The sequence below is a fragment of the Equus quagga genome, chromosome 9, assembly GCF_021613505.1.
Source record: "Equus quagga isolate Etosha38 chromosome 9, UCLA_HA_Equagga_1.0, whole genome shotgun sequence".
Taxonomy (NCBI): domain Eukaryota; kingdom Metazoa; phylum Chordata; class Mammalia; order Perissodactyla; family Equidae; genus Equus; species Equus quagga.
This window is the reverse complement of record NC_060275.1, coordinates 95,154,031-95,177,847: the sequence shown is the minus strand read 5'-3', so window position 1 is coordinate 95,177,847 and position 23,817 is coordinate 95,154,031. Positions and strand designations below refer to the sequence as shown.

Here is a 23,817-nt window from a genome sequence, read left to right as displayed (position 1 = left end):
AAACTCACGTCTTTTAGTTCTGGGAAAATTTCTTAAATTATGTCTTTTATCCCCTTCATTTTCTCTGTTCTCTCTCTCTAGAATTTGTTTTGTTTGGATGTTAGTCTTCCTGGATTGAGACACTACTGTTCTTATCCTTTTTTTCCTGTTTACCACCTCTCTTTTTTCAAAAAATTTCTCTTACTTAGATATTTCTTTGACTACCCCCAAAGTTACTATATTGAGGTTCTTCTTCTTCTTCTTTTTTTTTTTTTGCTAAGGAAGATTTGCCCTGAACTAACATCTGCTGCCAATCTTCCTCTTTTTCTCTGTGAGCCACCACCACAGCATGGCCACTGACAAATGAGGAGTGTAGGTTCGTGCCTGGGAACTGAACCCAGGCCGCTGAAACAGAGCACACTGAACTGAACTTAATCACTAGCTCACTGGGGCTGGCCCCTGAGTTTTAGTTTTTAATTTCTGCTATCATATTTTCAGTTTGAAGTGTATGGCATATCTTGCTTTGCTTCCACGAAGTAACATCTCTTTTCCCTTCTAAGTTTAGACTTAAATATAAGATGGATGCAGGAGTCAGATGGACAATATGAAAATACTGTTTTTATCACTGATAAAACCTATTGGAGAATATGGATCTAGATCTGTCACCAAAAGGGGCTCCTTGCTATTATTTCCCCTTAGAATTAGTCAGGGTCATCCAGTAAATCACAAATAGTGCTGCAGACCCCCATTCCAGGACAGGCCCCTTGCCACATGACAGAAGTCACCCATAACGTGCGCTTTCTGCAAGCAGACAAACCCCAAAGAGGAGGGAAGAGAGGCTGAATCCAGTATGCCCTGTGGTTTCTTCTAGTTTCACCAATCTGACAACTCACTCCTTTTCCTCCAGGGAGATGGGGGAGAGGGATAGATGAAGACACGTTGAGAGATGAGGAGTGTCACCCTGTTGGACGTTGCTCCAGATGGAAACCTGAGACTGGGAAAACGACATTCCTCTAACTCAGCTTTGCTACTTAGAGTGTTTTTGGCTCTCTGAAGTGACTTCTACAGCTACCCCTTTGCACTTCTCTCTGCTGTTCTCAGTGATTGCAGGAACGTGTTGCAATGGGGAGAAGACACTTACAGAGGCACTGTGAGAATCAGATAGTGGAGGATGACATGGAACGTCACAAGTTCTTTGACCAGGAGGAAAAAATAGAGCAGAATGATGAAAAGTCTATCCAGAAACTTCAAATCACACCATCATTCCCCCTTTCCAAAATTTAACAATTTGACTAAAAAAAGTTAGTATTTATATATTTAAATATACCTAAATACAGCAGAAATTGCTTTTCCCTCCACTTTTTCTTTTTTTAATTGTGGCAAAATACACATAATATAAAATTTGCCATCTTAATCATGTTTAAGTATACAGTTCAATGGCATTAAGCACATTTACACTGTTGTGAACCCATCACCACTGTCCATCTCCAGAATTATTTTTATCTTGCAAAACTGAAATTCTGTGCACATTAAACACTAACTCCACATTGCCTGCACCCCCAGCCCCTGGCAACCCGCATTCTCCTTCTGCCTTTATGAACTTGACTGCGCTAGGTACCTCATATAAGTGGAATCGTGCAGTATTTGTCTTTTTGTGACTGGCTTATTCACTTAGCATAATGTCTTCCAGGTTCATCCATGCTGTCGCATGTGTCAGAATTTCACTCCTTTTTAAGGCTGAATAATATTCCATTTCAGGTGTACATCAGAGTGAGTCGCTATTTATCTACATTATGAAATGATCACCACACTAAGTCTAGTTACCATCTGTCAACATACAAAGTTATTGCAATATTATTGGCTATACTCCCTATGCTGTACACCACATCCCCATGACCTATTTATTTTATAACTGGAAATTTTTTACCCCTTAATCCCCTGCACCTATTTCACCCGCTCCGTGCAACCCTTTCCCCCTCTGGCATCCACTAGTTTGTTTCCCGTATTAAGAGTCTGTTTCTGTTTAGTTTTGTTTGTTCCTTTGTTTGCTAGATTCCACATATAAGTGAGATCATAAGAAGTTGTCTTAACTGGCCTCCACTTAAGCAGCTTGCAGGATTAGTGATGCTCTGTCTTTCTCCATAAACTGTGTTGACTGTTGATGAACACTGGTAACTCGCGTACTTCTCTTGAGTATGTCCACACTTCTCACACTTGTCCATATACTTTCTAAGAGTTGTCCCCAAATCTGTTTATGCCAGTTGTGCTTATTTGTCATAAGTACATAATTTAATTTGTTGTTATATCAACTGATGAAACATGAGTAGGAAGAGAAAGCTATTTCAGTGAAAAGTATTTTAGACCTTCTGATAGATTGCTAAAAATACTTGCTGTTGAATTTGGCATGAATGAAACAGCTATAACAGATTAGGTAGCATCCTACAAATCTAGAAGGATTCTGCATTCTTACTGTTTTGTGAGTGTCCTTAAATGCTTGCTGCAACTTAAACTGGACGATAATGTGCATTATGGGTTTGTTTTATGGAAGAAAAACAATACCCTGCCTATGAACTTGGAAGTCAGGGTTTCCTTTTGAGAGTTGAACTGCATGGTCAACACAAAATGGATGAGATCTAAAGAAATCAAAGTCTGCTCAGATAGACACAATGCTGCTCTGGGTCACTTTGACTCAGTCCAAGCAGGTACTGGCATTCAAAGAAGGAATGTGTCCATCAGAAGGGGTTGGTCTTGGTGGTGATGAGGATAGAGGGAAGAAGATGGGCCAGGCCTGTAAAAATAGAAAAAGAAGTGAGAGCAAGGTCAGTGTTGGGCAGAGCACATCCAGGACTTAGGGAAGCCTTGCTCCAGCCTGAGGACACAGCCTGTTTGGTCCTGGGCCAGGTGTAGCTCTCAGCTGGATGCTTAGGGTTATCAAGGCCTGATGTCTTTGGATACCTGAATCCTCCTACTGATGTCCCTGATTCTGATTTCATCCTCACTAACATCCTAATTTGGCTCCTCAGTTAGCATGCCCAGGTACATGTTGACACAAACATGTTGTGTCCTCACTGATACAAACATTCTGGTCCTCACTGAAATTAAGTAATCTGTATTTCAGATTATCTAAAAATATCTGAGTTAGGTTATTGGCACTCTGCCCCCAAGCAGTGACTCTCCTCTTTACATGCCGACAGAAGCAAGTTCTGTGTCTGGGGGTTTAGAGCCAGACTCCAGACAATGATCAATTGATCAAAAAATGATGATGGCTGCAGGGGCCAGTCCACCAGTGCTTCCTGGAGCGTCCTGGAGCTGCCCACTCTCGGAATCCACGCTCTTCGAACTTGACCAGTCTCAGCCCCTTATCCAAATTAAAACAAGGATCTAAGTCATAACAAGTAAGGAGAAGTTTCTTCGAAAGCTTCCTCACTGAGGCATCTTGGAATTTGACTATTTATCCCAAATATAAAACCGTATCTCCAGTCACAAACAACACCTAATCCCACAGTTATAGATCTGTACGAGTTTGGATTGTTTTAAAAACTTGTCCAGAGCTTTCACCTTGTACACCAAGTCCTCTGGTAGTAAGAAATGTCAGAGTCATGATCTAACGCTTTGAATTAACATGAGCAGTAAACTAAATATCCACGAGCGGCTGCCCCTCCACGTGGCTTGCCAAGGCAGCTTTGGCACAGCCTGAAGTTTGTTTTACATCTTTCAGCACCCGCATGTCGGAGGGCTGGCATGCATGACGAGAACGTGGTTATGGCGCCCAGGCCTCTCTGGGTCTCCTCTCCTCCGTGTATGCAGCAGAACACAGTGGTCCCCGTCCTGGGGCCTGGGAGCCATCAACAGTGATCCAATTAACTGGATAATGGCCAGGTCCCCACTTCACTCCAGCCTGTTGTACCCCTTTGTGGTGGGCAACCATACTCGGGAGCTGCTTAAAGCCTCTCAAATCTGACAGTGTGGCTATAAACTGAGAGAACATGAGGAGGGGGCTGGAATCTTGTTAACGATTTCCTATAGATGTTGAGGCAGCTTGAGAAAAAGGGTTCAAAAGTCAGACAGCAGAAAACCTATTCCACTCATTGCATCCTCTGATTTGCTAAATGAACGCTCTCCCTAAAACCATCTGGTTTGCTTTTTCAGGAAAATGTATTTACCATGCTATTAAGTATAAAAAGCAGTGACACTCTTCACTGCCTTAAATTGGGCAAATCTGGTGATTTAGTTGAAGTACTTTTTTCAAAAAACTTTATTTTGAAATAACTTTACACTTTTGGAAAAGATGTAAGAAGGTATAAAGAACCTCTGTATAGCCTTCACCCAGATTTTTACAAATTAACATTCCGCCACATGTGCTTTATCACTCCAAATCCTCTCTCCCCCTCAATACATACACACACTGATATTATCTTTTTATGAACTATTTGAGAGTAAGTACAACCATCCTGCTTCTTTACCCCGAAATACGCGGTGTGTGTTTCCTTAGAACAAGGGCATTCGCTTATATAACCACAGTATAATTTTGAAAAGCAAGAACTCTAACACAAATGCAATACTATTATCTAATTAACAGACCTTATTCAGATTTCTCCAGTTGTCTCAATAATGCCCTTTATAGCAACACTTTTATTATTATTATTTTTTAAGGTCCAGGGTCCAGTGCGGGATCACACATTACATTCAGTTTTCTGTTCCTCTAAGTCTCTCTCAGTCTAGAACGTTTCCTCAGCCTGACTTCGTTTTTCACGAAATTGACCCTTTTAGAGAGCATAGGCCCACTATTCCACACTCTGTTCCCCAAGCTGGCTTTGGGGCTGCTTCCTTCTGATTAGATTCAGGTTGCCCATTTTGACGTCTTTGGCCCTGGGTGTATTACCTTAGGAGGCTCATGAGTCTGTTCCCACGGGTGGTGATGTTGGCTTGCATCGCTTTTTTATGGCGGCCACCGCTGGAGTTCTCCACTGTAAAGTTACTTTTCTTTCCCTATGTAATTCTGAGCTACTTAAGGACTTAGGTAAGTACCCTGTTCTTGTCAGGCGGCCCCCACTGGTTTCAGCGCCCTCGCTGTTCTCTGTGAAGGGGCGTCTCACGCGTGTTGTTTGTTCCTCCCTCCCAGTGGTGATCATGTGTGCGAGCAGCGACACCATCCGGGGCATCATGCTGGCAGCGCACAGGCACGGGATGACCAGCGGAGACTACGCCTTCTTCAACATCGAACTCTTCAACAGTTCTTCCTACGGTAACTCCGCTTCCGGTTCCCCTCCCCCTGCTAGGGCATCAAAAAGGGGTTGTGAGAAAGAGAAAGCGCCAATAATTTGAGTTACCTCGATGGATTTGATTTCCATAAATAGGATTTTAGAAATTTGTAATTCTGAACACTCCCACGACTTCTCGTAAGTTCTCAAGCTTTTCTTCTCCGAGAACTCAACTAGAGCAAAAAGATACCAGTACTGATCACCGGTGCCGAGTGATTTGTCTGGGAGTGAGCGGAGCGCTCCAAGGGATCATAAATCCAGGCCTTAAAGACCCTGCCTGGTCTGTTTCCAACTGGAAGTTGTCATCATGATGGGCTGTTGGAATAATTTTAGTGAGATTTGGGCAGAATTTTTAACAGAACGGAATAGATTAGAAATATCAATGTAATAGAATAGAACATGTTGAAGTGTGTCACATGTAGCATAAGTATTGCTTTATAAAACTTTTATTTCAGTAATATAATTGCATGTTCGTGTGTATATATTTATGCATGTTACACATATGTTTGTCATGGGCCACACTGTGGAATAAATAAAATAACCATTACTGTAAAGTGAAGTAAACAACTTTGAAAGCCACTGCTCTGAGCCCCACTTCCTTCCAGATTACTGCTCCTTAGTCCTCTTCTGTATACGTAGAAGTCTGAAAGCCACCAACATATATGATTGAAATGGACCTGGGGAAGTTCCCAAGTTTCTTTGGATGCAGGGTGTTTAAGGAGGCCATCAAGATCACAGGTACAAAGCGTTTTCCCCCAGATGTGGTTAGGGCTCTCTCTGAAGTAGACCCTGTAGGGCTATGGAACGTTTTCTCGGAGACGGCACCCTGGCTATTATAGAGGAACTGTAAGTGCGCATGTTACAGATGGCATGCTTGTGCTGAGCGCCCCTTCCCAGTTCTTGCTGTTCAGATACAGTTAGACAAGATCTAAACCTTAAAACATATACTTTGGTTTCCTGCTCTGATATCTTAGTTTACTAAAGCAGTATATCATTGTGCACAAACAGATGATAAAATATACTTCTCAGGGGGGTAAAGAAAAGTTAGTGAAACAAATGTAGCCTCTGCCTCCTGTCTGGATAAAATTGGAAATCTGAGGCTTGCAGGATACATACCCATTTTTTCGCTCCTTCCTGTCATGATCATGTTTTTTCTTCTTTACACAGAAGACTAGTGTTTTCTCTTCTTGACCCAATATCAGAATGTAATTACATTATTGGCTACAGTATTGAGTTCATTGGTATAATGGTATAGACTGGTGACAAATGAGAAACTTTTATTCTGAGTTTTGCAAGATTGCAATTGCAAATATAGAATTTGGAGGCAATGCATGTGAATGCACATTATAAATGGGCAATTGCAACACAAGTATTAGCTACTGGAATTCCTTTCATCTACAGATAAAGCTTGTATTACTATTCCCTGCTAATTACAATACATGAGTATTGTAGAAAATTTGGGAAACAGGAAAGCAAAGAAGAAAATAAATTACCATAATTCTGCCACCGAGATAAAAGTACATTGATATTTAGAAGTGTGTATATCCTATTGGATAAAAAAATATATTTTACAAAGAATATTTTTCATTAAAATGATCATTCTATTTATAGTATGGCTACATAGTATTTTATAATGACAATTTGTCATCTTAATCAGCCTCTTATTTTCCCATATTTGTGTTGTTCCCAGCTTTTTGCTATTAGGAACAATGCTATATTGGGTGGCCTTGCATATGCATGTGTGGCACACACACTCACTTATATATATATTTATATATATATTATCTGTAAGATAAATTTCCAGGAGTAGAATTTCTGGGTCAAAGGTTATGTGCAGTTAAGTTTTGGTGGATATTGCTAAGTTACCCCTTAAAGAGGTTTACCAAATTATACTTTTGCAACAATGTATGAGCTTGTCTGTTTTCCTATATCCTTGTCAACCCTGCACATCTAACTTCTAAATCATTTTATTTGTTTGAATTTCTTTTTATGTCCATAAGCAAAGGTTTGAAGTTTCTTCTTCAGTTGTTATATAGAAAAGCTGTGTTTTTCTTTATCTAGTTTGTAAGAATTTCACATATTAAGTCCTCTGTTCCAATGGTTTTTATATCATTTTCAAATAATAATAACAGTTTTTTCTCCATTTTGATGGTTGAATGTTTTGTATCCTTTTCTTTCCTTATTGCAATGGCAAGAGCCCCCAGAATAATATATAGCACTGGTGATACTTCAACTTCTGACTTCTTCTCTTGAAGCAGATGTTAAAGCATCCTTTTATTTCTGGCTTAATAGGTGTGGTTTTCAAAATCAGGAATGAGTGACGAATGTTATCAAATACATTTGACCTATACTTTTAATAAATTTCCTAATATGAGCCATTAGAGTATCCTTGGAATTAAACATACTTTGTCATGATGATTTTTTTAGATATGTTGCTGATTTTAAGTTTTTAACATTTTATTTAAGATTTTTGAATCTGTATTCATGAGACTGGACAATAGTTTTCTTGTCTTGAGGTGGTATTGCCAGATTTTAATATCAGGTTTATATTAACTTTATGCAATTGATTGGGACACTTTCCATTGTGTTTATGCTCTAGAACAGTTTATATCATACCGATATTCTTATATACCATAAGAATATTCCTTGAAAGATGGAAACAATTCAACTCTGTATCTGGATCTAACTTCGTTTAGGCAGTAATTTTTGGAAAACTTAAAAAAAATTATTTTGAAATAATTTTAGGCTTACAGAAAAGTTGCAAAAATAATAGAGTTCATGTATACTTTTTACCCAGATTCCTCTAACGTTAACAATTTAAATAACCATAGTACAGTTATCAAAATAAGAAAATTAACGTTGGTACAATGCTACTAACTAGACTACAGGCCTTATTTGAAATTTACCACTTTAATGCTTTTTGTGTTCCAGGATCCAGTCCAGGATCCCACATTCCAGTTAGCTGTTGTGTCTCCTTAATCTCCTCCAATCTGTTCTGGTTTCTCAATCTCTCCTGTCTTTCATGACCCGACACTTTCGATAAGTGTGTTATTTTGTAGAATGTCTCTCAATTTGGATTTATCTGGTGTTTTTGCATGATAAGACTGAGTTTATACATTTTGTGCAAGAATTTTACAAAAGTGATGTTGTGTCCTCACTGCGTGACATCAGTGCATAAGAAATCGTATATCTGTATCTGTGTGACTTATTGGTAGTTATGTTTGGACAACTTTTTCAAACTTAGTTTTCCATGAGTTCAGTTTTTCTTGAAAATTTAATTGTATAGGTTATACAGTGTGCTCTTACACAGTCTACAAGGTATCCTTGGTGTTTCTGATTAGATCCTCTTTCTTTTCCCTTTTACAGCACAGTTGCTCAAGCTCTGGGCTCTGGTGTCAGTCTGCTTGAGAGGCTGTGCCACATACTTGCTCTTGGCAAATTGATGTAACCCTGCTCTCCCCCTCAAGCTTTAGTTTCTTCTACTGATAATAATAGTACTTACCTCATGGCATGAGTAGTAAATGAGGTGACGTATGGGAGATACATAGCAAACTTCTTGGAACATAATGAGTGTTTAATAAATCTTAGCTATATTTATTACTAGCCTTAGTTTACTTTGATGATTACACATAATAATTTAAAAATGAAAAGTTAAGTTTGTACATTTTTCTGTGGTGTAGTTTTATGGATAGATCTAGGGCCATACATTCTATTACCAAATTAATCAACTTTTATCTAATACATCCTAATGACCTGGATGCATTAGGAATTATATCTGCATGCAAATAACCAACACTCTTAACTGTAGTGATTTAAACAAATGTAGGGGTTTATTCTCTCACCTGTAAGAAGTCCAGAGGTGGGCAGAGCATCCGCCAGAGCAGGGATGTGGTTCCACAATGTCATCAGGGATCCAAGCTCCTTCTGTTTTTCTGCTCCCTCAACCTTAGTGAATGGTATCCATCCTCAAGATCACAAGACAGTGACTGGGGCTCCAGGGATCATGTCTTAATTTGAGACCAGACAGAGGGGAGAAGAGGAGAAGCAAAAAGAGATCCTCTTAGTTGATTCAATTCTGTTTGAAGGGTTCTCTAGGGCCCCGCTCGTCAACTTCTGCTTCCACATCATTGGCTACCCCCAGTTGCAAGGGAGGCTAGGAAATGTGTGCTTTTAGCTGGATTCACTGCTCCCCCAAATCAAAGTAGGAATCTGTTAGTAAGGAAGAAGGGACAATGGATGTAGGGAGGCAACTGCCCACCTTTGCCACAGACCCTGAAGCATCCTTCCTCCTCAGAGTAGAAGCAATCAACAGAATCTTACGGCAGGCAGAGTGACCTAGACCGAGGTTCTGGCGTCCGTCTCTGAGATCTTGTGCCCTAAGAATCAGATATGTGTTCATGAGAAGTTTGTCAACATCCTCTTCTCCCTGTGCTTCCTCACACCAAACCCTACACCAGTTCCAGAAAAAGCCTCTATTTTAATTAGTACTTACTTGACTTTGGATTTTCAAAAAACATATTGCTAGTGTATCCATATTTACTTATTACTAGATTGTTTGGTCTTGGTGAGCACTCCCCAAAATTCTCAGATTTGCCCAAATTATATTGTCACAGGAGTTCAGAATATATTATGGGGGAATTCAAGTGATGGAAAATAAGACTGAATGGATAGATTTAAAGAAAATGTAGAGAGAAGGTGATCTATATGGCCCTATAGAGTTTTTAATAGTACCTATTGGCGTTGTCGTTCATTGGCATTCCCTTAGGATGTAAGTTAGGTGGAAAATTATCTGGGTGATCGTTCCCGGGACTGTCAAGATTAGTTGTAGGGCGTTCCTGCCTTCCAGAGAACTCAGAGGGCACTAATTGTGGGGAGGATGGGAGTGTAGTAGAGTGAAGTGATGCACATAAATTATTTCACTTGCTAAAAATGGAAAAATAGCAGAAGAACTGGTGAGGGATTGGATTTATTAGGTTTTGCTATAAAAGTGATCTATGCACATTGAAGTAAGTTTGGGACAATGAGAAAAGAGAAAAGAATTCTCACACAGTCCTTCAACTGTAACGGTTATTAAACCACATTTAGACACTTCCTCTTCTGATCTTTCTTCCTCTGCTACTTTTTTTTTAAACATTTTTGTCATCGCACTGCATTTGCAGTTTTTTTTTTTTTAAGATTTTTAAAATTTTTTTCCTTTTTCTCCTCAAAGCCCCCCGGTACGTAGTTGTATATTCTTAGTTGTGGGTCCTTCTAGTTGTGGCATGTGGAACGCCGCCTCAGTGTGGTCTGATGAGCAGTGCCATGTCCGTGCCCAGGATTCAAACCGATGAAACACTGGGCCACCTGCAGCGGAGTGCACGAACTTAACCACTCGGCCACGGGGCCAGCCCCTGCATTTGCAGTTTTAAACCTTGGAACCCCAAAGTCTGAACATAGAGCAGGCACGGCACCAGCATTTGGAGTCTGCCTTGTGTGTGAATCCTGCTTCTGTTGTTTATTAGCTAAGTGACTTTGGGGATGTTAATCTCCTTGAGCCTCAGTTTCCTCATCTGTAAGATGAGAATCATACTTAGAGTTTCTATGAGGATTAAAGAATGAAATCTACAGGCAAAGCCATGCACAATGGCATCCCCCAGTAAGTGGTGCTCTTATTACTGATGGGAGGAACTGGATCAGCCTCGCTCATGGCAAGCATGTAACACCTGGGCATTTGGAGAGGGTGGCATGAGGCAAGGAGGCCGGTACTGTTCTCTCACTTAAATGGCCATCAGAGTTCAAGAGCTGTAGTGCCATGTGTCCAGCCCAGGTGAACTCCAGGCATTCATTTCTTGGATGTATTCTCTGATGTCTCAACTAGTTATTCAGCCCACAGTTACTGAAAGCCTACTATGTGCTGGGTCCTTGGTAAGTACTGAGAGCTTCAGGATGACATAGTCATCCCAGCATAGGCACCCTAGCCAGCGCCGGCTCCCTGGCCACCAGGCTTTCTGAGCACAGGGCTTGGTGCTGAGCAGGTTGTTCTTCTCTCACAGATGTTCTGTACGTTTCTCACTCTAGATGCAAGCTTGGGACTCCCTGATGTTTAAAACAAAACAAAACAAAGCAAAGCAAAGCAAATTCATTTTCCCATAGTCCTGAAACAGCTGCAACAAATCACCTTCTCTGCTCTACTTTTCACTAGCAGACTTCTTCTTCTCTTCTTAATTCCGTGTTCAGGAGCGTTGTCAGAATATGACATGAGTACCCACCACTACTCTGAAAGTGCTCTCCTCAAGGTCACCAATGACCCCCTCATACCAAAGCCCTTAGCTTCAGCTCAGACCATGCCTCCATGCCTCTAAAGCAGTGCTGTCCAGTGGAACTTTCTGTGATGCTGACTGTGTTCTATTTTGTGTTGCCCAGTATGGTAGCCACTAGCCTCATGTGGCTATTGAGTACTTGAAATGTGACAAGTGTGACTGAGAAACTGAATGTTTAGTTTTATTTAATTTTCATTAATTTAAGTTTAAATAGTCACTCGTAGCTAGTGGCTACTATATTAGACAGCACAGTTCTTGAGCATTCATCATTGATTCCATCCATTTGTTTCTGGAAACCCTGTGCTCTTAGCTTTGGTGGCATGGCATTCCTTGTTCTGTTAGCGGCTCTCTGTCTCTCTTACTTGTCCTGCCCACCAAGAACAGCAGCCCCAAAGTGCCTATGCTCAACCCTTCTCCCTTCTCTGTCTGCCCTCTCTTTCCAGTGCAGTCCATCCTTGGGTTCTAACTAGAAGCCATAAGGAAATGACATCCAGCACTCTCTCCAGTCCTCACTCCTTTCTGGCTTCAGACCACTCTTTCCAACCCCAGCCTGGTGTAGTCAGTCACCTTGGATTGACCGTGGCCCTAACTGAAATCGTTATTATTTCCACGTCCACCTACCCCTTCTCCTCCATCTGGCTCTGCTCTTTCCTCTAGCGACAGGCGGTTTTCCTTTCCTCTTTGGCGTCATCGGTGACGCACCTCCCTCTCTGTTGTCTCTCACTCCCTAACTCTAGTAGAGTCTTGAGATTCCTCTTGCACAGTCCTCTGCTTCCATTCTGAAGGGTTCTCCCTCCTTTTATGATTATAAAAGCAGTAAATATTTATGACTGAAAATTCACTAGGTTCAGAGAAACACGAAACAAGAAAAGAAAAGAAAAGAAAACTTGCCCTGATTCTAACCACCCAGACAACCATGTTTAATTTTTTGGGTATGTCTTCCCACATGTAACCTCTCGTAACCTCTTGCCTGGATTACTGTGGCTGTGAACGCTCCGTGTCTCCCCACTCTAATCCATTGCTATTTCCCAAGGCATGATTCTGATCATGTCATTCTTCTGTTCCGCTCATAAATCTCCGGAGGCACCCAGTTGTCTACTGAATTAAATTTGTCCTCACTGATGTGGCGCCATGCCAAGCCGACCTCTGCTTTCCTAGCATTCAACAGCTCTGTATGGGAGATGTTATTGACCCGTTAAAATAAGAAACACCCACAAAAGCAGGAAGTCATAGTATTGCTTAAGGTTATGACTAGATACCTAGTTAGTTTGGCTTAAATTTATTAAGTGCTATTGTTTCCATTCTTTTTTCCTTTTCTTTTTTTTGGTGAGGAAGATTGGCCCTGAGCTAACATCTGTTGCCAATCTTACTCTTTATGCTTGAGGAAGATTGTTGGTGAGCTACCTTCTGTGACAGTCTTCTATTTTGTATGTGGGATGCCACCACAGCATGGTTTGATGAGCAGTGCCTAGGTCCGTGCCTGGGATTCAAATTTGTGAAGCCCAGGCCACTAAAGTGGGGCACACAAACTTAACCACTATGCCACTGAGCCAGGCCCCTCTATTCTTTTTTCTAGAAAATAAAACTCCAAAGTTATTATCTTTCAGATTGTGGTAGATAGAGTTATTGTACTGGATTTCACTTCCTTCAAAATAAAAGTATTTTTCTTATTTTAGTAACTGAGGTAGTTGCTATTTCCAGTTCTATGTGTATTTTCTAATTACACAGCATAAAACCCTATAGGGCTGAGTATTTCCTTTCTTATGCCCCCAGAGAGAACTCTTTCCCAGAGCTGAGAAACTCTGACCTCTTCTTAAGAAACATCGCTTCTGTCTTGAGTCTTGATACCTCAACCCAATTAAAAATGAATCAATAAATATTGATTGCAGGCCTATAAGAAATGAGTTTCTCCATGGGATGAAGATGTTCTGGAAATCTTAGAATTTGGGGTCTTCCTGGCAAATGGATTTGGCCCCTTCAGAAAGGCCATGTTGTCTGTGTTTTGAGCACCCAGCTGGGTTTACCTGGCCGACGGCCAGTGCTGCGCATGCTGTGGCCTCCTCGGTGTGGGCGTTTGGGAGGTTTCCTAGGGGAGGAGGAGGACTTTGTCAAGTTTTGTTTGTTGGCCTGAAATTTAATCTCGTGCTCATTGAGAACAGATCTAGCCCTTAATGAATTCTGTCCTCAGCTCTGTCTTGCTTATCTTTTAACAGCTCCCTGGCACATAGTAAGCAATTAATAAATGGTTGCTATTATAAGGATTATGATTATATGGATGTCTCCACAAACAAATTCTTTGTCTATGCCTTTTCTCATGCTCCAGACCGAGGTTCCCAGCTGCCTACTGGATGTCATACACATTTGCACCTTTGCCTGTGCTGTAGGCTCTGCCAAGCATGCCTTTCCACCTCCTCTCCTCCTATTAAAATCCTATTCACACATTTAGGACCAGGCTGACGCCGCCTGCTCACATGAAACCTTCCTTCCTTGGAGCTCGTAGTTTCTTCCTCTATACTCGGCATTGTTCTTTGTACCATCCAGCCACCCCTGTAGCGAGCTGTTACCTGTAATAACTTCAGTTGTTTACATGTCCATCTCTACATCCCTCTCGTGAAGGTGGTGGAGACTGTTCGAGACATTTATGGTGCCCTTTGTGGCTGTCACAGAACCTCGCATGCAGTACATTGTTAGTCGATGGTGTGTCTTTTAAGTTGTGATAGAAATTCCAAAGCCACCAATTCTTTATTGAACTTTTTCTGTAAGAATAGAGCGAGTGCCATGGGACCCTGGCTGACACTCCAGAGACATCCTCACTGCTCAGCTTCTGGCCTTGGGCTGTCTGCCGTGGACTGGGGGCTCGGAGGAAACAAATGACTTTGGTGTTGGACTCCAGCAGGATGAGTTCCTCTGTGTGTTTGCAGAGATCTCCAGGAATCACAATGATAATTCCCAGAAACAACAGCTTATTGTCAAAAGTTAGAGGTCTACATTTCCTTTTGGGGCCCTACAGGCCACCTGTTTTCTCAAAATGAAATAATAAAGAGAAGAGTAATGATTCTTATCCACGTAATTTGCCTTTGCTTTTGTGAAAGGGAGAGCTGTGGGGCAGCCGGGTAGCCAGCTGCTAAATGCCTCGATTTCCTCATCTGTAAAATGGAGAGGATAATTGGACCTGCATCGTGGGGTCTTGTGAGGATTAAATGAGTCTGAACATGTAAAGTGCTCAATAAATAGGGCTTTAATTATTCTGTCTGTGCCCAATGACTGTTAGCAATTTTCATTTTATTACTATTGACGCACTGATGAACAGTGTCCAATAATTTTTTATGATGTTCCAGGACTAGAAAGATACAAATCCTCATGTTTACCTAAGCTACTTTCACTCTGAAGAGATTCCAGAAATATTTCAAGAAATATCCGTCTCAAACTTTTTTCTTTTAACAGCGCCAGCTTTGTCATACTTGTGCCTGTCTGTTGTCATACATAGGCATTCCTGCCATTCCACATCCGCATAACAGCAGGTTTATTGTACCACAGTAACAACTTGGTTGACCTCCGCAGTTGATCGTAGGTATTAAAAAATAAGTGTGAATGGAAAGGAATAAAAACTTACTTCTTGCTCCTGCAGTGCTGCAATTGGGGTGAAAATACGGTGACATGGTTATTATAAGGCAATTAACACAGTGCTTTTCTTTCTCTCTCACATTTCAAAGGAACATGTGTCCAAGGGGCCTTCTTCCCCTTTGAGGGTGTTGACATTGCCACATCACATCCAAGTGCAAAACTATGACAATACCTCTTGCCCCATCTGCCAAAAGTAACATGTAGAGACACATCACAGTTGTAAAGGGAGAATGGCCCCTTTATGGTGACTACTTTGGAATTATAAATATTTTTGTTTCTCTCATAGGAGATGGCTCTTGGAAGAGAGGAGACAAACACGACTTTGAAGCTAAGCAAGCATACTCATCCCTCCAAACAATCACTCTACTGAGGACAGTGAAACCCGAGTTCGAGAAGTTTTCCATGGAGGTGAAAAGTTCTGTTGAGAAGCAAGGGCTCAATGAAGAGGATTATGTAAGTGCTTGATTACGAGCCTGGACCCTCAGCATCCTGAAAACAGTCTTCTAATTAGATCAGCGGTGACAAAGTGTCCCATTCTGAACCATTCAGAAATTCCTAGGTTCAGGTCTGCGTGTCGCCGAGCTTTCTGTCTGTTTTCCTGGCCAGTTTTCCTCCCTCCGCCTTCCTTCCCTTGGGTCCCCAGCCTCCCCCCGCCGCCCTTCGCTTACGCCTTTCCAAGTGCTGCAGGAAGGAAAATTGCTTTTTGTGGGTACTTGTGTTCTCATGCTGAGCAGATGTCTGCAGACTTCCATCACCTCTTGGCTAGGAGCATCTTGGGGAAGAAAGAGGGATGAAGGAGTGCCAAAGTTTTGCATGCCTAATTTTTCCAAAGCTTGGTGGCAGAAGATATTTTGGGTTTGAGAAGGATCTTTCTTTTGAGAATCTGTCTTAGCTCTTTGGCACATCTGCTCCTCTCCTGTGGCAGTGTCCTTGCCTTCTGCTGCAAGCTCTTTCCTCCTCAGGTGTTCCAGAGTTTCCCACTCCATTAGTTCTCTTGTTACTGATGCATCTTCAAAGAGTGGACTAGAATCAGAGACTCAGGCCAGGCTAAGGATCAAGCAGAAGAACTCATGTAAGAGGCGGCACGAAGACAGCTGACCACTCCTCACTTGGTGCCATTGTTTTGCTGCCTCTGGCACACCTTGCTGTGTGACCCCTCAAGCCTCTGTGTCACTCCTGCAAATCATTTCTCAGAGCAGGATGAACAGTGGGCCCCGCAGGCTGGTTGGGTAGGTGTATTGGCTTTCAAAACTCTTTTCTCCGTAGTCCAAAGCAGAAAAGGAGCACCTTCTTCATGACAGGTATGTAGCTTTATCCGCCTGCCCAAGGTGGATGATGACCAGCTTCGTAAGAGATGGTCATTTCCAAACAGGGCCTCTCCCAATTCTTTGTCTGAAGTACTGCAGGGTACAGGCATTGGTCTCAGACAGACTGCATTCAGAGCCTGGATCTAGCACTTCCTAGCTGTGCGATCTGGGGCAAATTACTCAGTCTCCCTGATCCATATTACTCCTCCCTGCTGAGAAGATTACAGATAATCTGTCTGAAGCATTTTGTACTATCCAGTCAAAAATTGGAACTCAATAAATAGTGCCTCTTTTGCATTATTGTTATAAGATTATAACTGTCTTCATAGGAATTTGCTATCCAATAACATGCAAAGTGTCTTATAAGCATATGTATTAACATGTTAAATGTTATATGTATTATACACACACATCATTCAAAATAGCTTTTCATTTTCTAAATCAACTCTGTCCAGTAGATATGTAATGTAAGCCACATATGTAATTTAAAATTTTCTAGTAGCCGCATTAAAAAAAGTTAACCAGGTGAAATTAATTTTAATAATACATTTTATTTAACTCAAATATCAAAAGGGCCGGCCCGGTGGTGCAGCAGTTAAGTGCGCATGTTCTGCTGTGGTGGCCTGGGGTTCGCCCATTTGGATCCCAGGTGTCACTGTAACCATTGTAATCTGTGTTTATAAGTAAGCAGATGAGACATTGAGTTGACAGTGACAATGAACCATTTACTAGATTCATATTAATTTATTAATTTTCTGGTTTAAAAACTCAAAAATGATATCATTTTGTCTGGCCTTCCTGAGGTGGTTGAACTTCAAGTATTTCAGTATAGGCTGTGCTCGTTGGGCAACGGTTGGCATTCCAACACACTACTGGGTAAGTCTTCTTGGCCATCAGTTATTTTGTGTCCAGAATATTAAATCTTATTTTAATGGTAGCCTAAGCAAAATCTCATTGGGAAGGTATACCTCCGACAAAGATCCATAATACATTCCAAAGCAAAGGCTAGTGCTTTAGAGAATATTTGTAGTCATAGATTATAATACTGCTTCTCTCTGATGGTGGGATCATTAAAACTGATTTTATAAATAAAAATTTTATTTTTATAATTTTAAGTAGAAATCAAGCTCATTAGAATAACTTATTCCAGTTCTGAAGATGTGTCCATCTTTCATATTTATGTGCATTTTAGTTAGATCCTTTTGCGTGCCAGTTGCAGATGTTTATTAGGTTAGTTTAGACACGTGGTTGTGGGGAGTCGTGGAAGAGCAAGTTATGCGAGCCAGAGAAGCGGGAGCCTGGTGTGGCTGGGCCTCACAGATGCTGGACCTTAGTCTAATGCAGCAGGAGATGCTTGACAAGACCAGCAAGCCTTGGTGGCCTTCATTCTAGGACTCAGCTCTTTTCTAGGTCTTTCTGCTTTTCCTATTTATTCTAACGGATTCTCTCATCTGCTTACTTAGAACTTCAGTTTGTGACACTCATCATGGACTCTTCAGCCCCTGCTGTCAATCTCAGATCCAGCGACTATGATGGACTCTCTTATTAGTTCTTTAATTTACCACACGTGTTCTAGGCAATCACATCACCTGTGAATAGTGATGATTTTATTTTCAATTCTTCTCCTAAGTACACTTAGTTAAATTAAGCATATTAAATTAAATTAAGTATAATTAATTAACTTACAACTTTAATGGCACTGGCTAGGATCCCAGTACAGTATTGAATGTAAGCAGTGATAGTGGGCATCCTTGCCTTGTTCTTAACTTTAAAATGAAGAGCTTATAACAGATTTTATATCTGTTTATATCACCATTTAAGCATGATGTTTACTGTGGGGTTTTGGGGAGAATCTATTAAATTATGGAGGTTTCTTTTTATTCCTGTGGGTGAAGTTTTGTTTTGTTTTGGCATAATTACACCTTTTATTAGGAAAACTGAAACAAAAATAGAACAACAAGCATCAAGGTTTATATAATGTAGGTTAAGGAAAGGCTTTGGACACAGGTTTCTATTGTAGGCATTATAAGTTGTATGATATCCCTGACTCTGCGTCATATATGTTAGTATCACATTCATCATATTAGCATATTAGCGGTACCTTTGGAAAGGTTGTGATTTTTTTCAAAAGGCAGAAATTTGAGACTTTAAAATTTTTATAAGGCTATACCGGAACATTGGAAGGATGGACTAGTTATGATTTTTAAAATGAAATTGTTATTATATATTTTTAACTTACCAAATTTTGATGGATTAATGCAATTTTGTTTACATAAAATTGATATCCTCTCCCTTTCTCTCTGTCTCTCCCTCCCTCTTTCTCTCCCTTTCTCCTTTTCTCTTTCTCCCTCCCTCCTTCTCCCCCTTTTTCCCTTCCTCCATGTCCACCTCTTGCCCTCTGTTTTAAAAATTGACTTTTTTCTTGAGATAATTGCAGAATTACATGCAGTTATAAGATGCAATACAGAGAGATTGCTTGGTAACATTTTGGAAAATGATATATATGATCACAATACAGATATTGACCCTGATGCAATGCACTGATCTTACTCGGTTTCCTCAGTTTTATTTGTACTCGTGTGTGTGTGTGTGTGTGTGTGTGTGTCTATGTGCGTATTAAGGTCTTTTCAATTTTATCACCTGTGTAGGTTGGGGTGTTTGAATTTTACCAAATGCCCTTCCTAAATCTATTGAAATAATCAGAGATTTTTTTCTTTATTCTGTTATAATGTCTTGAGTTGCATTACTAGATTTTTCTTTTTTCCAGTTTTATTGAGATATAATTGACATATAACATTGTATAAGTTTAAAGTGTACAACATAATTATTTGACAGATGTATGTATTGCGAAATGATTGCCGCAAGTTTACTTAACATCTATAACCTCACATAGTTACAAATATTGTTTTTGTTGATGAGAACTTTTAAGATCTACTCTCTTAGTAACTTTCAAATATACAGTACAGTGTTAGCTATAGTCACCATGCTGCACATTACATGCCTAGAGCTTATATATCTTATAACTGGAAGTTTGTACCTGTTGGCCACCTTCATTGCTAGATTTTCTAATTTTAACCATCTCTGCACTCCTGGCATAATTCCAGTCTCTCTATACCTTGAGACTTGGAGCTTCTCTATTTCCTAGGTCATATTTTGGAGACTATAATTGTGGTTGAACCTATATATGTTTGCCTGGGTGGAGCTTTCCAGGTTGGGTTGTCTCTAAGGCTATTGGCATCCTGTAGATTAGCATCTCTGGGTCAAATATTCCCTCCTGTTCCACTCTTTTCTGCTCAGTGGTTGGTGGGGGCCTGTGTGTAGTGTGATAGAAAATAGGATTGCTGAGGGCTGGGTTATCATCGGGGCTGTGGGTGTTGCGTGTACTGTAATGGTCTAGCTATTAGAACATGTATCTTATGACAGTGTTTCCACCCTTCCTATGGATAATATAATATTTTGTAAAGTGCATTTGTTCTCTTTCTAGTGAGCCTGATGGAAACCTATTCCATTTTGATACCTCATGTTTTAACAGGGCCTAGTGGCTACCACTGGAGACAGTATTGCCTAGGGGTTAAATATGCAGGCTTGGGGTTTCATAGACCTGGCCCTGCCTGGCTCTAGGCACATTTCAGAAACTCTGTGCCTTGGTTTACTGACTATAAAATCGGGATAATAATTTTAAACTGACAAAATTGTTGAAAGAGCTCAAGAATTGTATATAAATAATGTTTAACACAATGCCAGGCACTTAGTAAATGTTCAATGGCTGTAGCTATTATTTCTCTTCCTTTTGTTTCTTATACTCCAGACTAAGGTATAGGATGCTCCTGCATGCCTAATGCACCTAGGACTCCTACTCATCCTTCAGGTCTGAACTCTGATACCACCTTCTCAAGACCGTCTTTCCTGACACTCCAGACTGTCATGGCAGTCTGCTCCTTTCCCTCATGCACACTTCTCCGGTTGTAGTCACACACATATATGTGATATTTTCTAATTAACTCGGTCCTCTTCTGCCAGAGTGTAAACTCTGCAAGAGCAGGAACCATGTCTGTTTCTGCCCACTCTTGCATCCCCTTACTGTAAGCTTGGCACACAAGAAGGAGCCCATAAAAGGAAGCTTTTATTATTATGTGTATTATTTTAGTTATTACTAAACCAAAGGAGATGGAATCCAGCCTGCTCCCTGTATAGTGGGGGAAACTGAGGCCCAGGGAGGTGAGGTAGCCTTTCCACATGTAACCAGTATACTGCAATCACTACAGTGTTGGGTGGTGACAGAGTCCTGTACCTAGACCTTATCAGATACACAAAGCCAGGGGTTCAGTTTCATTTGTACTGTGGGAGATGGTGTTGGGGGATAGTAATGGGTTTTCGCACCAAAATGGGGTTCTGAAGACCTCTGGGCAGGTCATCAGAAATCTAAAGTTAGAAGTCAAGCCCCACTGGAGAGGGCCTCAAGTATCAGTGGACTCTCAGCATGGCTCTGACAAGTGTTTGTCAAGTGCCTGTCTGGCCTTCTCTGGTGGTTTTATTGGGTGGCCCACATGTGCAGTGGCTCTCACTCAAGGGTATCTTAATGGAGGTGTTTGGCTTCTGCCATGCGAGTGGTTCCAATTCTGGAGCACTGGTATTTGGTTTTAGAATGTGCTGTGTGGTGGCCAAGCCAGGATTAGTTGCATCCCCTGACTCCTAGTTCAGTGACTTTCTTTTTCCACTACATCAGTCTGACCCTTTTAATAACAATGTGCCCGATATGGGGGCAAACCCATGACCTGAAGATTAAATGTCTCGGGCCCTACAAGTGAACCTGGCAGGCAACACAGGCTGAAGTATTTCTTTCCTTTCCCTACACCCTGCCTGCTCAAATACATACTTTCAAGATACCGGTTTCTCTTTCCTCTTTCACGCACTTGGCAAAGTCCGGCTGGGACTCTCCTCTTCATCTGCAGCAACTTGTTTCCCCTGTTTTCTTCTGAAGTATAAACCATCGTTTCCTGGACCATCAGATGCTGTGTATTGAGTGCCCCAGGGAACACGGCTGTGAGCTTGATCCTGGACCATGCAGTAGTCCAATACGGGGTGGGATCCTCATCGCCTAAAAATACTTAAGCAGGTGTATAAATATCTATGGCTATGAGCTCTGGGAGCCCACAGGAGCTGCATTCCTATGCCAGCACGGATGCAAAACATCACGCACCTCTGTGTAAAGCACTCTGACACACTGATGGTACTCAAAGAGGTCTGGACAGTTTATCTTGTAGCAGACCAAATGTGGCACATATGTGAAAATACCTATGTTTCTAGAGAAAGGAAACCAAACACAGTAGAGTGGGTTCACTTAGTTCTTTAGTAGGAAGCTCCTTACAGATTCATCCAAGTTTCCGTGATCTCTTTAAATGGATGAGGGTTTCTTGACTTAGGGTGCATTAACTCTTATAATTATGTTCAAAATTTTTTGTGTAAGTACACATGTGTTTATTTCTGGAGAGAGGGGCCAGCATCCCTCATCTGATTCTTAACGGTGTCAGTGTTACAAAAAGTTAAGAATCATTGAATTAGACCGGAGCTAGTCAGCATAGTATTTGACCAGTTATTGTCTCAAGTCCTGTTTATTCACATGGATAGGGTCCAACATTGTTCTCGCAGGGCTACGTTGAAAAGTCATTCCCGTGGAAGAAAATGAAGAAATACCTAAATGCGCTAATATTTCATAATCTTACATTCTAAGACCATTTAGTTTTATTTCTGAGATGACAGGGATACTAATCCTTTTATTCCTTCCTTCCTTCTGGACTAGGGAGTCAGTCTAGTCTTTCCAATTCCTGGGGTTTTCACATTATGTCTTAAAGAGATAAGTCAAGTTTGTCCCTGCTACTATTTCTCAGTTTAGATGAGCCAATGTTAGAGACATCTTTTCCCCTCTGGCAGCCTCTCTGACTTCTCAGTCCTGTAAATCCCGCTCTTGGCTTCCCTCCATTCTCCCTATTGTGTTTGGCACTTCTGAGACCCATTGACTGGCTGGCCCTTTAACAGCTGGTGCTGCCCTTGGGTGATGCTCACCTTGGTTCCCTGATGTTGTTGTTTAAATCTAAATAATATATGACTTTCGACGTTGAATACAATGAATTAAAAAAGACCCAAAATGAATTAAAAGTAAACTCGTGGTACTATAAGAGTTAGAGATAAACGTCAGTCTCCAGTTTTGCTCTTCTCCACTTGCAACTCTCATTCCTTAGAGGCAATAATCCTTAGTGTTTCTGTCGGCGGCTTCTGCTGTTTCTCTCCACATTTCTAAAATAGCTGATTTATATTGCTGTTTTTAATATTAAAATTTTTGATATTCTCTCTCGATTTTCTAAAATGGAAAAAGACTTAGCTCCTTTACACACTCTTCCTCTACAAATACTTTCTTTTCCTCCCCTTCTCCCAATATTTTATAACATAGTTTTTAAGTAAAGGTAGCTTCAAAAATTAAAATTGGAAGAAAAGCTAAAATCAAAAACCTATTCAGAGCTCTTATTATTATGACCATATATATATTTACTGCAGAACTATGTCATGCTATGATTACGTTTCCTCTCTGTGTAGCTTTTTGTCAATCATTTTGTTAATCATTTGTTAATAATTTCCTTGGTTTTCTGTTTGCTTCCATATAGTTCTCACTATTTTATTCTCATTCCCTCAGTCAAAAATTTTATTTAGGTGATGATGTTAGGCTTTTATTTTGAGCCCTTTGTCTTTGTGCTCCAGTTTAGAGTAATTGCTTCCTTCAATGTCAACCTGGAAGTGTCCTTTAGTTCTCTCTTGTATTGGATCCCCTTTTTCTTGGACATCAAATCTCTTTCTTTGTTGAATTTCACCTTCGTTTTGAAGGACAAGACAGTATGAGTGGAAAATCTTTTGAGACACTGTGTATCAGAAAACATTTTGGCTTAATTTTATTTAATTAATTATTGATTACTGTATTGTTGATTGTCTCAGTCAGAGTCTATTTAGGAAAATAGTGTTTACACTAAGTAATTCAACAGAAGGAATTTAATAGGAGAAACTAACTTTAAGGTGAAGGAAGAGCTGAAGTGCCAAATAAAAGAGTAAGGTAAGCCAGAAATTAGCAACAGCAAAAAATTATTACCACCTCTAGAGCTAGAGCGACCAGGGAAGAGAGTTTTACCAGGACCCAAGAGTTGGGGCTGCTCATTAGGAGCTAGAAGTGTGGAAGAAAAGCAGCCTCTGCCAGAGATGCTACCTAAGGCAGAGAGAGAAAGGGAGAAATATCCTGGCTTTTCCCTTCTTCCTGGCTCTTCCACCAGTGTTTCTTGTTGGCTGAACCAACCAGAAGTCAGC

The 23,817-nt window shown here is 40.8% G+C and overlaps 1 protein-coding gene across 2 annotated transcripts in view; it reads left to right on the top strand.

Moving 5' to 3' along the window:
* The window catches only part of NPR3 (natriuretic peptide receptor 3), a 69,127-nt gene that overhangs the window by 6,383 nt on the left and 38,927 nt on the right, over positions 1–23,817 (top strand). For both annotated transcript variants that reach the window (XM_046672247.1, XM_046672248.1), the window contains exons 2-3: positions 5,102–5,224; positions 15,450–15,616. In XM_046672247.1, coding sequence (XP_046528203.1) covers positions 5,102–5,224; positions 15,450–15,616 — 290 coding nt within the window. The remainder of the gene's footprint in view (positions 1–5,101; positions 5,225–15,449; positions 15,617–23,817) is intronic.